Source organism: Bombus pascuorum, chromosome 10 (genome assembly GCF_905332965.1).
Source record: "Bombus pascuorum chromosome 10, iyBomPasc1.1, whole genome shotgun sequence".
Taxonomy (NCBI): Eukaryota; Metazoa; Arthropoda; class Insecta; order Hymenoptera; family Apidae; genus Bombus; species Bombus pascuorum.
This window is the reverse complement of record NC_083497.1, coordinates 8493080-8508258: the sequence shown is the minus strand read 5'-3', so window position 1 is coordinate 8508258 and position 15179 is coordinate 8493080. Positions and strand designations below refer to the sequence as shown.

The following is a 15179-nucleotide window of genomic DNA, read 5'->3' as shown; positions in this document are numbered from 1 at the left end:
AATAAATAAATAAATATATATATATATTATATATACTTTCGATATGCAAACGAGAAAGCAATTTAAAGGCATGATGTGAGAATACAAAAACACATATATTGCGACCATTATATTTTATAAATAAAAGAAAAATTGATATGTGATATAGATGGTAAGGCACGCGGACGATGCGTTGCGATGCATTACGAAAGCAAATGTATTCTGTATATCGTTTCATTAAATCTATGAAAATAACCGACGCCCTTTCTTCTTTCGTGTCAGTATCCCGACGTGTTTATGACAACAGTGTAACTTTTTATTAGTTTCACTGGTTTTTCGTCCAGTCGCGGGGAGACGCGATCGCGTTGAAGCGCGTCAACAGGAGTCGTAAATTCCCTTTATGGTTATAAGAATCGACACCACGAGCAGGGCGATCCCTTTCTTTCTTGTGGGATAATAGGGGTGTTTGTTTTTGAATACAACTCTTAATAAATGAAACTGTAAAGACAAAGAGAAGCCGATGCGGCTCGTGGGCATCCTTGTTCATGAGAAAAGCCTATTATCTCACCAGACACCTGCTTTCTCCGTAAACCGAAAATGTTTATGTGAAGAGAAATGAAACTGAATATATTCGGTTTAGGGTATCTCCTTAGCTTTGTGATGGGTCAGTGTGACAATGTTTAGGTCTTGGCGCCATGACCATGGGGAACCTCGCAAGGACCATCGCATCTGGCCTGACACGTGCCAGACAAAAATTCGATCCGTGACAAGGGACGCCGCACGGACCATCTCGCACGACGTAACATTCACGAAGAATGAAACGGAAGTCCTAAATTCCTGTTACGAGTAGAGTAATCGATGCCACGAACAGATCGATCCTCCATTTCGATTAGGATAATAGAGATAGTTTAATGAGTATAATGTTTGATTAACAGTTTAATGATAGTATATATTTCCAACAACCCAGTGCAGAGATAATGACTGATCTGTAGCCGTACCTAATTATATGTGCACAGCTAATGGACACCTTGAACGTAGTGAGTCACCGGATGTAACGGTGTTAATAACAGAAAAGGCTTTGTTGCTCTTTCAGATAACATATATTGTAAAACCTTTATTTTTATTATTCTTTGTATTTTTTCATCCTGCAGGAATATTACCTCAAAATTCATTTTTTAAAAATAGTTTTGACATTTTTTAGGATTATAAAGATGCTATAAGATAGGCAGTATTCGAAAGTGTAAGAAGCACAAATGCAATTTGCGTGGCAATCTACAACTTTAAGTGCACGATTTCAAAATTAACCGGTATAACGGCTGCGTCGAGCGCGCATGCGTTACAGCGCCAGCAGATGGCGTAGATGGCGCCTGTGTCTCTATGTGCGCGTGCGCAAAGGAAATTTTATACGACGCACAAAGAAAATAGTCCGTGCAGGAAGAGACACGACGATCAGTTCGAGTAACGTGACGTTTGTGACAGTAGCTTTGTGACGTTTACGAAATTCACGGCAAGGGTCTAACGGAAGTACAAGGTATATATACGGTATATTATTGTGTCGAGTTAATGATCAGAAGGTTCGTCTGCGTGTACTAGGCGCGAGAATATCAAAGGCCGCAGATATTACTACGCCGCACGTTGTGGAAGGAAGCAGAAATCGAGTACTGGCAGGAAGTGGGTAGAAGGGGGTACGTCGTTGAGCTAGTTGATTCGGTGGTGGCTACATGTGGCTGTCTGCCGGTAGCGACAACGAGACATTTCCTATCGAGGCATAAAAAATTACGTTTTCTGATAATCGATAGACGAAAGAAATTGACATCATGCAAATGGATCCAACGACAGTACAGCTTATCCAGGTTCTAGAGAGAACCGTCTCCCCGAGTAAGTCATTTTGATTAATCAGTACTTCAGATTATCGGCGACATCTTAGAATTAAGATTAATCTTTCTCAGTTATTTTGTTGCTCTTAATGTTGCTATCGTTGTTACTTTATGAACGATATAAATACTTCGTTTTTGTCTCCTTCTTATCGTTTTAGCAACCTTGCCCGGAAAAGTAAAGTCCTACCGCGTGCGCGTCCTTTTTATACTCCTTCCGGTGTATTCATGGAGTACTTAGTACCAACGTTAATTGATGGTTCCTTTGATTCATTTGGAATAGTTTGGCGTCGATATGTTAACGTTTAATCGGGATCTGTCGTTTATACGAAAATACGTCGCATTGTATTCCGTTTGGCTGTTGCTAGGGGCTTTGTTCGCGACCGAAAAAGTATTGTCCCATGTGACGGTTACTCGTATTGCACGTCCCCGTTGTCGGTTGGCACGGCGAGGAGTGCATCTTGCTTTTCTAACCTCTATCGTTACTTTACATTTTTTACCAGCTTGACATAAACGAAATGATATGAATGATCCACGTGAAAAAGGGGTGAATATGAAGTTTTAATATTTCTTAGAAAACAAAAATTTATTTTTCAGTACATGATGTCACATTCTCATATTTTCTCATATATTAAAATAAAAAATTATTTTATTCTGCACTGGTTTCAACTTTCATTTATAATTTTAAATAATATATAACACACTAAACTCCAAAAAATGTAAACTATTCTTTTTTCATTGTACATCTTAAATTCTCGTAACTACTGCAAAACTTGGAAAATTTTAATTCCCAATGTGACATGGTCCATGATAGAGCACCCACAGAAGTATGTCAAAAATGTACTCAAAATTTGATAAAAATGGACATTATCCCTTTTGTTCATGGAACCTTCATAAATAGAAAACTTGATATTAATTATGTTCATATTTATGATACATTTATAATATAAACATAATTTATGTTTATGTTATAATAATTTTATGTTTATATTATAAAAATAATTTATGTGCAATTTCAGACAAAAATGAGTTGGAAGCAGCTCAAAACTTTCTCGAGCAGGCAGCAAGAACTAATCTTGTAAGTTTTTTTCCTTTTAAAGAAGCTTTTGTGAGGAATATGTAAGAGTTGGAAAAGTTATAAAAAACTAATTGTTCTTCTTTTAGCATGAATTTTTGCAAAGACTCAGCGGCGTGCTGGTTAATGCCACTGCAAGCCCAGTTGCTCGTATGGCAGCAGGTCTTCAGCTCAAAAATCAACTTACATCTAAAGATCCAGATTTAAAATGTCAATATCAGCAACGTTGGCTTGCTATTCCTGTAGAAACAAGGGAATATATTAAGAAGAATGTAAGTAACTTTTTCAGTTATTTGACGATACATTTCTAAGTAAAAACTTATGATGTTATTCTATATCAATAGATTTTTGGGGCACTTGGAACGGAGAACAACAGGCCAGGTTCTGCGGCACAATGTGTTGCATATGTAGCAGTTGCTGAATTACCTGTTCATGAATGGACCAATGTCATTCATCTGTTAGTCAATAATGTTGTAAATCCAAACAGCACAGAGATATTAAAGGAAGCAACTTTAGAAGCCATCGGTTATATTTGTCAAGATATAGAAAGCGAGGTTTTGGTACCTCAGTCTAATGAGATTCTCACTGCTATCATTCATGGTATGAAAGGATCGAGTACCTCGCATTACGTTTGCCTCGCAGCTACGAGTGCACTCTATAATTCATTAGAATTTACCAAAGGAAATTTTGAGATAGAGGTTTGTATAATTTCAAGAATAGTATATAGGTTTTTTAATAACAACATCTAACCGTTTTGCTTATGTACACAGACTGAGAGAAACTTCATTATGGAGGTGGTATGTGAGGCAACGCAATCCTTAAACACCCAAGTTAAAGTAGCTGCTTTACAGTGTCTTGTAAAAATTATGTCATTGTATTATCAATATATGGAGCCCTACATGGCTCCAGCACTTTTCCCAATTACTCTAGAAGCTATGAAGTCAGATATCGATGAAGTTGCACTGCAAGGAATTGAGTTTTGGTCAAACGTATCTGACGAGGAGGTAGATTTAGCAATGGAAGAGGGTGAAGCTACCGATGGTGGTAGACCGCCAGTCAAAGTATCGAGACATTATGCAAAGGGCGCTTTGCAGTATCTGGTACCTGTTTTGATGAAGAAGCTCACTAAACAAGAAGAATTTGATGACGAAGACGATTGGAATCCCTCAAAAGCTGCTGGAGTGTGTTTAATGTTATTATCCTCTTGCTGCGAGGATGCCATTGTTCCGTTTGTTCTTCCTTTTGTCAAGGATAACATTAAAAGTCACGATTGGAGGTATCGGGATGCAGCACTAATGGCTTTTGGTTCTATTCTTGGGGGTGTCGATCATGCTACCTTGAAACCTTTGGTAGAGCAAGCAATGTCAACGCTTATCGAACTAATGTACGACAGCAGTGTCGCGGTAAGGGACACAGCTGCATGGACGTTTGGACGAATTTGTGAGATCATACCACAAGCAGCGATTAGTGAGACATACCTGAAACCATTGTTAGAGGCTTTGATAAACGGTTTGAAGGCAGAACCTCGCGTTGCAGCGAACGTTTGTTGGGCGTTCACGGGTCTTGCAGAAGCTAGTTACGAGGCTGCAGAAAGTCTTGAGGGACAGAATCCGGAAACGTGTTGCATGTCTCAATACTTTGATTTTATCATTCAGAGATTGTTGGAAACGACGGATCGTCCGGATGGAGCTCAAGCTAACTTACGATCGGCTGCTTATGAAGCACTGATGGACATGGTGAAGAACTCTCCGCGCGATTGTTATTTAACCGTGCAGAAGACGACGATGGTAATTCTGGAGAGATTGCAGCAGGTACTGCAAATGGAGACACATATCCAGAGCCATTCGGATCGTGCTCAATATAATGATTTGCAATCGTTGTTATGCGCAACTTTGCAATCTGTGCTACGTAAAGTTACACCGGAGGATGCTCCGCATATCTCTGATGTAATAATGACGGCATTGTTGTCTATGTTCAACTCGAATTCTTGCAAAGCCGAGGGTGTACAAGAGGATGCTCTCATGGCTGTTTCGACTCTAGTCGAAGTCCTTGGAGAAGGTTTCTTGAAGTACATGGATGCATTCAAACCATATCTCTGTCTTGGCTTAAAGAATCATGCAGAATATCAAGTTTGTTGCGCCGCTGTTGGCCTGACCGGAGACATTTGTCGCGCCCTAAAAAACAAAATGTTACCCTATTGCGATGAGATCATGACCCTCTTGTTGGAAAATCTTGGCAATAATTCGGTCAATCGTTCCGTGAAGCCTCAAATATTCTCCGTTTTTGGTGATGTTGCTCTCAGTATCGGCCCTGAATTCAAGAAATATTTGGACGTGGTACTTCAAACATTGGCTCAGGCTTCTCAAGCAAATGTAGATAGAACCGATTACGATATGATCGATTATCTGAACGAATTGCGAGAGGGCGTCCTTGAAGCTTATACTGGTATAGTGCAAGGACTGCGCGGTGATGTATCAAATCCTTGCCCAGATACGGCAATTGCTCTGGTAGAGCCACACGTGCCCTTCATTATCCAGTTCATCACGTCGATAGCACAGGACCGTGAACATTCTGAAGGCAATATTGCAGCTTCTGTGGGCTTGCTTGGTGACCTTGTCACCGTGTTCGGAGTAAAACTCTTGCCGATGGTAGAAACTGAACCGCTGACGGATTTCTTAATGAAGGCTAGACGATCACGTACTGAGAAGACTAAGACTTTGGCTAACTGGGCTGCTAAAGAGATTCGGAAGCTCAAGAATGTTGCTAACTCTACGTCCAGTTGGTGAGTAATCTTTCATTGCTTTATTAATCGTTTCCTTCTTATATTTTTTTTATTCGTTTCTTTTATTATCAATAATTTCCGTGTGGACTATGTGTGGTGCGTGTATATTCAATCACCTGTTATCCATATCAACTTACCGTTTTTCCCATTTCATTCTTTACTACATCCCCCTTCATTCTACGCTACTACCTTTCTGTGTAACTTACTAAGATTATTTTCTCGACGAACGATTTATAATGCTATACACTTAGGAGATACGAAAGAAAAAAAAAAAGAAAACAAGAAACGCGAGTGTACAAAGTATCAAAGAAGCAAAGATGCAATACGGCTGCATGGTGATGGAAAATTAGGACACTACATATTGATTCTAGAAATTGGATCGAATTGTACTTCTTTCTGTTTAAACGAACAAAAGTTTGCTTGAATGTCCTTAATTATAACCGTCTTATCTTTGTTTTAAAAAGGAGCCCTAAGTTGTCTCACATCTCAAAACTATTGTGTACAATACAGTTTCGTTTTGTCGTCATTGTTTATGATCCCCTTTGTCTTATAGCCCTGTCCCGTGTACAGACACGTGCACTCGACACAGAGACCCCATCTGAAAATAAAAAATTTAGGTCAAAAAATAACAATACAAAATTAAATAAAAAAAAAATTTAAATACGTTAAAAAAAATATGCATACACACACCGAGCAGTGAGCGACAGTTATTGATATTTGGCTCGCTTTTGTTGTTTACAGATCACCCCACGGTTGTACTGTCGTGCAATTTGATTTGACTAGAGAGCTATCGAACACAATACAAAGACAACAAGATTGGATGGTGCGGATGCGAGTTGATGGATGTGCGTGAGTTTCGAAGCGATGACGATGATGGGGTGATGAGTCTGCACGTGTCCCTGCTCTGGCGACGGTATTTGAGTACCGACACGTCGAGCGCAACCCCAAATGGTCAAAAAATAATTACATGTCTGCCGACAACGGATGATGAGGAGTGCAAGTGGATGTTGCCGATGAATGGGCCAAGGCCGAAGTCTGCCGAGATGTTCCGGTGATGCAAGTATGCCTGGTAACGAGCCTGGGGCTTCTACCCGCGTGATTGAGAAGTTGAACCTGAGGAAAAGACGACTTCAATGGACGATGATCGAGGCCAATGAAAGAGAGAGAGAGAGAGAGAGAGAATGAGTGAGTGTGAAAGAACGAATGGTGTGAACGAGGAAGAAAACGCAGAGAAACCAAATGAGAGAGAGCGAGACTGTAGAGCTGCTAAAGAAAGAATGTGCTCTAGTAATTGAACGTAAGGATGATTCTATTAATATGTATGCATGTAAGATCACAGGGAGTCTGTGTGTATAAAATAAAACATGTCACCTTTGAATGAGCGATTATATTACACACGTCGTCTCGTCGAGAAAGTTCAATTATTAATGCGCAACTCGTTGTAAAGCTCCTAGCTTTTTTGTCCTCCTGTAGCTTTGCCAACGAAGCCCGCGGTCTGTTTCCGATTCCTTACTAAACTGTCACACCATCACTCGTTCGAAGCAATCGAAGCATCACCGAATGACTGTTGTTGGCGTGATTTGAAGTTAATGAGCGAAATAAGTGGTCGTCAGAATGCTGGTTGCTATTTTAATGCAGCCAAGTGGTGCACAAGTGGAGGTAAGAACTTTACACAAGAGAGGAAGAGAGAAAGGGAAAGAAAAAAAGAAGGTAAGAGTGAATGCGTGTGAATAGCATCACAAATGTTCTGAATGATTCTCAAAAAAATATGGTCGGAAGGTTCAAAATATTGCTGACCTCTGGTCCGATCGTGCTGCGCGAGAATCTAAATGATTAGTTATAGTATGGTAATGATGATGATGATGATGATGATGATGATGATGATGATGATGATGATAATGATGATGATGATGCCGCGTATGTTACTTTGCCCGTATGTGAATGTCTGTTGCTGTTGATTCATTAAAATTAATATTTTGCTGGCATAAGTTATTGAGTTGTACCGAAGTCCTCGTCCGGCCTGAACGTTCGAGTAAAAAAGAATTGCAAAGAGGAAAGAAAACTAATTATGATCGAGTATTCAGCCTCAAAATACATTATACAATTATACCTACCCATACACAAAAGTAATCCTGCGCGTAATCGAAATTAATTTTATGCGATCACGTTATATCATTAATTCGTATTTTTGTAATTCTTCAGCAGAATATCGGACGAGAGCTTTTTGCACTGCCACTAACATTGAAACAATACTACGTACATGATGTTCAGGCACGTGTTTTACATCGTTAGTTTCTTTCTTTGAATTCAAAGGGCTCAAGAATATCGAGATCTTGTTTCACGTGAATATTTGTCAAAGAGATTCGTCTTCCTGGCCTCGCATTGTTGTAGGAAGGCGGTTATCGATGATCAAATGAAAAAAAAAAAAAAAAACCGTATCGAGGATGTTACTCATCTTTATTCGCACGTTATTCCGGTGTTCATCGAAAAAACGAATACGGTGATCGCGTAAAACTTAGGAACGATGGAATTTCAAAGATAGGTGATTGATATAATTCGACGTCATATCGTCTGGTTGCTCCCGTAAGTTGTTTCAATATAAGATCAAGCGAGTTATACGGGAATAGATAGATAAATTCGTTTAGGAAGTCGGACATTGAACTGAAGATATTTCAAATTCCCAGTCGCGCAAGGATTACGCAGAATACTTTTTTCCTTTTCTTATATACACACACGCATCCCCTATTACATGAACATTTCGAATCATGAAACGACTGAGATATCGAATGGATCAGAAACGTTTCAGGATCCTTTAACGATGCGAACATTTTTTATTTTCTCGCACACTTCCTTGCCAGTCAACCTCGCAAATTTCCATAGCTTTCCCTTGTAGGTGGTTTTGTGCACGAACGCGATATTTAGTAAGATTTTACACGAAAGATTAAACGGGCAATCGGGCGCTCTAATAATATAATACGAAGTTACGTCACGTGGTCGAGACGTGGCTGTGCTAGTGCCATGCATTCCAAATACTTTTGCCAGCGGAAGCGCACTGTGTGACCGTTCTTTCGTGATGTTCGGGGTATATTTTATAGTGATTTCATTTTTAACTAACATATTTTTCCCGTGAACGCCTTGTTTATGCAAAGCTTTACGTACAGACACGATATCGAACAGAGAAGATTATTGACGATGATCGCAGCGAGATTCGAATGGAAATCTAGGCTGAGGGGTGGTATCTTCATGAAAGAACCGCCTGGGTTGGGGTAAACGTGTTTCGACGGAACAAACACATAAACGAAAACTAAACAAAACAATTTAAAAAATAAAGTGAAGAATAAATAGTTGAAAAGGGAAACAATTATTGGCGTAAGAAGAAACGCGAAGGGACAAATAGGGAATTGACGAGAAACGATTATAAACTAAGACTTTTTATTAAATTGATTATCTTTTTTACGATTTTACATATCGAGGGAAACCAATGTGTCTGCTCCATGTCTGGATATAAAAATAAATATATATACATATATAATTTTTTTACTGTTGCGAACGATATTGCCAAACTTAGCGTATAAGAAAGAGAAACGTCTATTTAGCTTTTAAAAATGAGAAGAAACCTGACAAAACAACAAACAAATAAAAATAGGAGTAGGGAAAAATCGTTTCGGCGAGCCGCTCGTTACGTAGACTGGAGCCTAAACCTTGATCTCTTTGCGATACACACATCCATGTACACATCAAACACATACAGTTATACACGAATGCAAATTCTCCGTACATTGTTTTTATCTCGCGGTGGATCCTTTCGATTTCGAAGCAGAACGAAATTCTCGCAGACGAAACACGGTGTCTTCCAATCGCGAAAATTTCTCCTTCTACGAAAAAGAAAAAAAACTACAGCTTTGCTTTACAGTTCTGACGATGACGAATGCCGTCATTGATCTACCAAAGTCGATGTCTCGATGAATCTAAGGAAAAAAGAAAAACTACTAGGGGGAAAAGCGAGAAACCGAAACAGTGAAACGGTTTATTCCGAATGTCCAAAGAAGAAACATGCAAAATATCGAGGTGCAAAGTGTATCCTGTTTTTCTTTTACATTCCACGTAGCAGAGAGAGTAGAGGGAAAGAGAGGACGTAAGAAAGAGAGCGAGAGGAGAATGGAAGGACGAAAGAGAAAGAAAGGATGTGGATGTGAAAGGGGGAATGCGAGAAAGAGAGAAAGATAGAGGAACCACGACGGAGAGGACGTTGGTGCGCGACTTTCCGCGTCTTGATAAAGAACTCGATCGCTCGCCTGTCCTTCTGATTCGCAAACAATCGAGAGTTGCGCTTCGTCGCATTCACCATTCTACTGGCTGTCTTTAAAATAGGTGGTCGAATTCGTAAAAGCCTTCTACTGGTCGTTAGGATGACTATTAGGATCGATAAGAAATTATTCCTGTGTTACTTATTCGACACATCTTTTTATTCTCACGACGAGTAAAATGTATATAAAAATAGTCATTGAACTACCTATTTTAGAAACAGTCTGTACATTAATGGAACGAACACGCGACTATTCTTTTCATCACGCGTAGTTTACGATCAATCGTGACCAAGAACATTCTTTCATGATCGTATAACAAGCGTCTACTTCAAGACGTTACTAGAAGACGGGGTATATCGTTCGTTTCCGGTATCTTCGAGGTGATCGTTGCGAATCACGTTATCAGGTCCGCCGAGAAGGGCAAACAGACTAACAGAAATGGAAGGAATGAAATACGGAGGGAAACACCTATGTAGATAGGGATCGGTCGTGGAAGAGCAGAGGTAGGAAACTAGGAAACGAAATGCCGGCCGTGCCGTGATGGAAGTAACGAGTAACGAGTTGTGAAAATAAGAAATACGGAAGAAGCAAATTATATTATATATGCGACTGTGATTTTTTGGAGAGACTCTCGTGTGCGAGGGGTCGATGTTCTACCTTAAAGGGAGCGTGGCTCTGGCTGATCCATGTTCTCCATTCTACGATCTCAAACATAGCAGATTTGCTCGCCATTCTTCTCTGTAATTATTATTTTGTCTATCCGTTTTAATAAGAGAATATTCGCTGCTCTGTATTTCGAGCTAGCCTAACGCGCACACAAACACGTATATTTAATGAATGTAAGAAAGACATATATACGCCGATTGAGGTCGTTTTTGAAAGACAGAGTTTTCCTTTTTACGTTTATATGTGATCGAGGGAACGAGTCACGATCAGAGCCTCGCTCCTACAAACAAACTCATACACGATAATATCTTATCGAACTATTAGTTGTTAGCCTTTTCATCGTCGAGACGCCTAGAGTGCGTGCGATGCTTCACTAGGGAACGTACGTGAGAGCGTATTTAATTATAAGGATTATTAAAAAGAATAAAAATAAAAAAAAAAAATTGAGAAGCGTGTGCATTACGCTGTATCAGTGATGATGTGCGCTGTGAGATAAATCACAATTTACTGGTGGGATGTGTCCTGTTAGGGTGTTATCTGCGAGTGAAGAAAAAACGACGAGAGGAACGAATGAGCTGTGAGAGCGAGAAAGATTGTGAGCGAGAGAGAAACACAAGAGGAAAGAGTATTTGATAACTGTGGTAGAGGGATGTTGAGAGGAGTTGGCTCGTGATTCGACGTGAATCGCGGCGTCACGTTCGGGAAAGGACGAATCGTCGATTTGTAAAAAAAAAGAACAAAAAGATAAAGAAGAAACAAAGGATGGAAATAAGAAAAAAAAGTTATATAAATTTTGTATCGTGACGCGGTTAAAAGATCGGAGAACTGTCACCGAATCCATGTCCCGGCGCTTCGTTGAAATTTTTGTCCAACTTAGAAAACGAGATCGCACGACTAAATAAGTAAGTTGTTATATAGACTACGATGACGACGATGACGACGATGACGACAACGACCACAACGACGATGTGAATAAGATAAAAATGAATCCACGCAGATCACGCAGATGAATTATTTTTCGAGAGGATTTCAGCGACGCTGGGTCCAGAACAGAGTCTCCGTTCTTAAGATATTCGAACCGCGGTGCCATTGTACGTACGAGACAATATTTTCGATAATATTTTTTAAACGATCGAATCGCGAAACACGAAGCCAACGCGTGTAGAGCTGTTATTGTTCCAAAACGTCAGAGAAATTGCACGGTAATGGCAGACGTGAAGATCGATCGATCGTGTGATGCCTGTAGTGCTAGTGTGTGTGTCACGGTTGATCAGTATCTTCAGATATTTTTGTTTTTCCCAAATTTTGATGGGTTGCGTCGAGATAAAACTGAAATGCCATGACCGTGCATATTGTGTGATTAAAAAATTAAAGAATTAAAAGAGAAGCAAACAAAAAAAAATTAATAAAAAAATGAAAAAAATTAATAACGAGAAAAAAGAAGAGGAGAGAAACAAAATGAGCGTGTGAGATTGATCTTTTTGTGACGATATGCGGAAAGAGAGAGAGAGAGTGCTGTCGAGTGCTGCCGATCGACGATCGGACCAAACATTATAATTTACGCATGTGAACAATTCGGGCGATAAACGTGGGTTTGAAGCAAAAGCAAGAAAGAAAGAAAAAACGAATAAACGAGAACACGAGTTGGATGAAATCCTATTTAGCCTGCCACTCTGTAATTTGCTCACCCTCTCCAATTTGTTTCCTAGAGTTCAGCTTTTACTTCGACCTCGTCACCAATAAAATAAAATAAAATAAAAGGACAAAAAAGTGGAAAAAAAATATGCTGTGAAAAGTCGAAGAATCGATAAATTCCTTTAGCCTATTCCATAATTTTCTGTATTTAAAATTAGACGCTACGAATACTTATTCGCGACCGCTAATAAAACTTGTTTCTTGACGCATTTGTCAAAGATAAATTTCTTATCTGCACTAGATAAATTAATACTTTTACTCGTAAAAGAACGAAATCTTCGTTAAAGCCATAAGTTACTATTACGCACTCGGTTATCATACTATTATCGGGTAAAATAATGCTCAAAGCAAATCAAGATTACAACAACGAGGAAACTTTATTTTGATACAGAAGATGAATCTTATATCGTATACTTAGGAGGACATTGTTTTCCCTTGTTCCCTCTGATTTTCCAATAATAATTTGCTACACGAATGATTCTAGAATGGGAGAGGGTGCGGCATGTCTACGTAGCGCAAGATATTTACGTATCTTTCATTTCTTTTCGGTCTGTGTCAGTCGTGTGGTTTGCCGAGCCTGTGTTCTGTGAAGGTATCCAAATGACAACGACTATATGTGACACATCGGCTGCATCGCTTATCTGAGTGCCAGAGCGATCGTGGAATGTTTGGGGACGATTCTTTTAGAAAGTGTGTTCACCGTACGATCGGTTACATTAATGTAACATAAAGAAACAAATATCGAATTCGAAAAACAAGATACGAAGGTCGTATTACGAAAAAGAAATCACATATTTAACATTTTTTCTGTATTAACTCGTTTAATGTTGCATGTTATCTCTAAAACGTAGATTCTACGACATGTGTTTACGGATGTCAGCTTTTTTCGTTTAATCTTTAATGTGGCTGATCGTACTCTGTCAGTGTGTGTACGAGAAACGATTATACGAATCGCCAAGCGACAGTGCCATATGATTAATTAAACGAGAAAAATCATTTCGACTACTAACATCACGATTTTCATCGTCTTGACAAAAAAAAAAAAAAAAAAAAAAGAAAAAAGGATCGAGGGAAACGAATAAAGAGTGAAAGAACGAGGGAAAAGGAAAACTACGAGAGAAAGAAAATACAGTTGCGTTCTGTATGTGAAAAAAAAAAATTATGAAATCTTATTCCGAGAAGAAAGCGGAGGTCGTTTCATTCCGTAAGATTTGACCATCGAAATGCGAATTGCTTCCACACGTGTTTTCAAATTTGGAATTTCTTCTCCTTTTTTTTCTTTTCTTTTTTTATCTTCGACAAAACGAGATTGTCCAGAATAAAAATTCATTTTAAATCTGAATACACGCAGCAATGCTATTATTACCAGTCGTTGTTTCAGCATCGAGCTTTCTCTTTCTCACTTCTTTTTTCCAATAACCACCCATCTTCATCTATCGCTTTCGACATCGCCGTTCAGAGTAATCTCATAACGAAAATGCGGAAAATTTATGGTACGATCGAGGTTCGTATGCGAACACGCGGATGGAGAACGTGAACAATTGTCTGTGTATACCTAACAGTCCTTTATTTTATCAATCGGATTACCTTGGATTTGAACGAAGCCGTATGTCTCTCGATATTCAAGCATTTATCGGAGAGATTCGTTATTGTAGAAAAGTACCGAGAACGTAGTTTAACGACGCCAAACTATTAACATTTCCAACAAATCAATTCGTTCGACGAAACGTGGGATAGACGAATGATACAAATAAGAAAGGATTTATACGAAATGTATATATATATATTTGTATAATATTATACTTATACGGGAAGTAAGCTATATGCGAAAAATCACACATTTGATCAGCATGAGAAATTAGAAATTAATTGTAGAACGTCCACGAAGGATAACGAATCGAAAATTACAAAATAACACCAAAAGTCGCGCGGCGCGTTCGAGGAATGAAACGCGGCCACCACGCAGCATGTGTCAGCATTGTTCTTAATCTCCTTTAAGTACCCTTAACCCAATTGAATTAGAAGGGCACACCTCGTGGCACGCGCCTCTGAAGTCGTATCGCCTGCATTTCCTCGATTCTCTTTCGCGTGCGTGAAACGCGAGTACGTACGCGAGCTCTATCCTCTTCTCTACCTTTCTTTTTTTTAATTCACTTTCAAACGAAGAAAGAGAAGCCGGTGGCTCGTGCTTAATGTACTATATTCGAGAGATGAACAATATCGGTGTATTCGCCATAAAAATTCCGGAGTAATTTCATCGGCCATAATTTTTCTTTGTCGACGAAACGAGATACGACGTACAAGCACTTACCATTCATTGATTTGGATTAATTTTATGCATACACACTAATTATTACACGTTCTTTCTCTCTCTTACACACACACACACACATACATATACACACGCACACTCGGCATACTTCTTCAATTTAATTTCATTCATTTCCGTTTTGTTCTTTTCTTTTGATACGATGACACGTTTGACAAGTGAGTTTCCTTAAGAGAGAAGAGTAACAGTTGTCGAGAAGGCACGAATTTTTGAAAAATGTTGAGCGAGCAGTGGATTGATCAACAGTGAGCGATTTAATTTTCTAATTCATCCAATTCCTTTTGGGTACGTGTCCAACTAGAACTCACTAAATCCACTACAAGAGCTGGCACACGCTATCTAAATACTTTTGTCTCCTCTTCGTGACGACTTCGGAGGGACACCCTCGTAGTACGATCGTGCGAGGGTGAAAAAGAAAAAGACGCAGCAGGATGGAACGAATGGCACGTCGATCGCACTGCAATCGTAAAGG

General features: G+C 39.2%; 1 protein-coding gene across 3 annotated transcripts; it reads left to right on the top strand.

Annotated features, from left to right (window-relative positions):
• Positions 1–1572: 1572 nt before the first annotated feature.
• On the top strand, positions 1573–15107 carry LOC132911248 (importin subunit beta-1). 3 transcript variants are annotated; one of them, XM_060967758.1, is made up of 6 exons: positions 1595–1857; positions 2873–2931; positions 3018–3200; positions 3273–3626; positions 3699–5710; positions 15009–15107. In XM_060967758.1, coding segments are annotated over exons 1-6 (2670 nt in total). In that variant the 5' UTR covers positions 1595–1796; the 3' UTR covers positions 15010–15107. The 3 variants fall into 3 exon arrangements, with proteins under 3 accessions (XP_060823739.1, XP_060823741.1, XP_060823740.1); XM_060967757.1 differs by lacking the exon at positions 15009–15107 and adding an exon at positions 6452–12085 and having other exon boundaries at positions 1596–1857; XM_060967756.1 differs by lacking the exon at positions 15009–15107 and having other exon boundaries at positions 1573–1857; positions 3699–5714.
• The last annotated feature ends 72 nt before the right edge of the window (positions 15108–15179 follow it).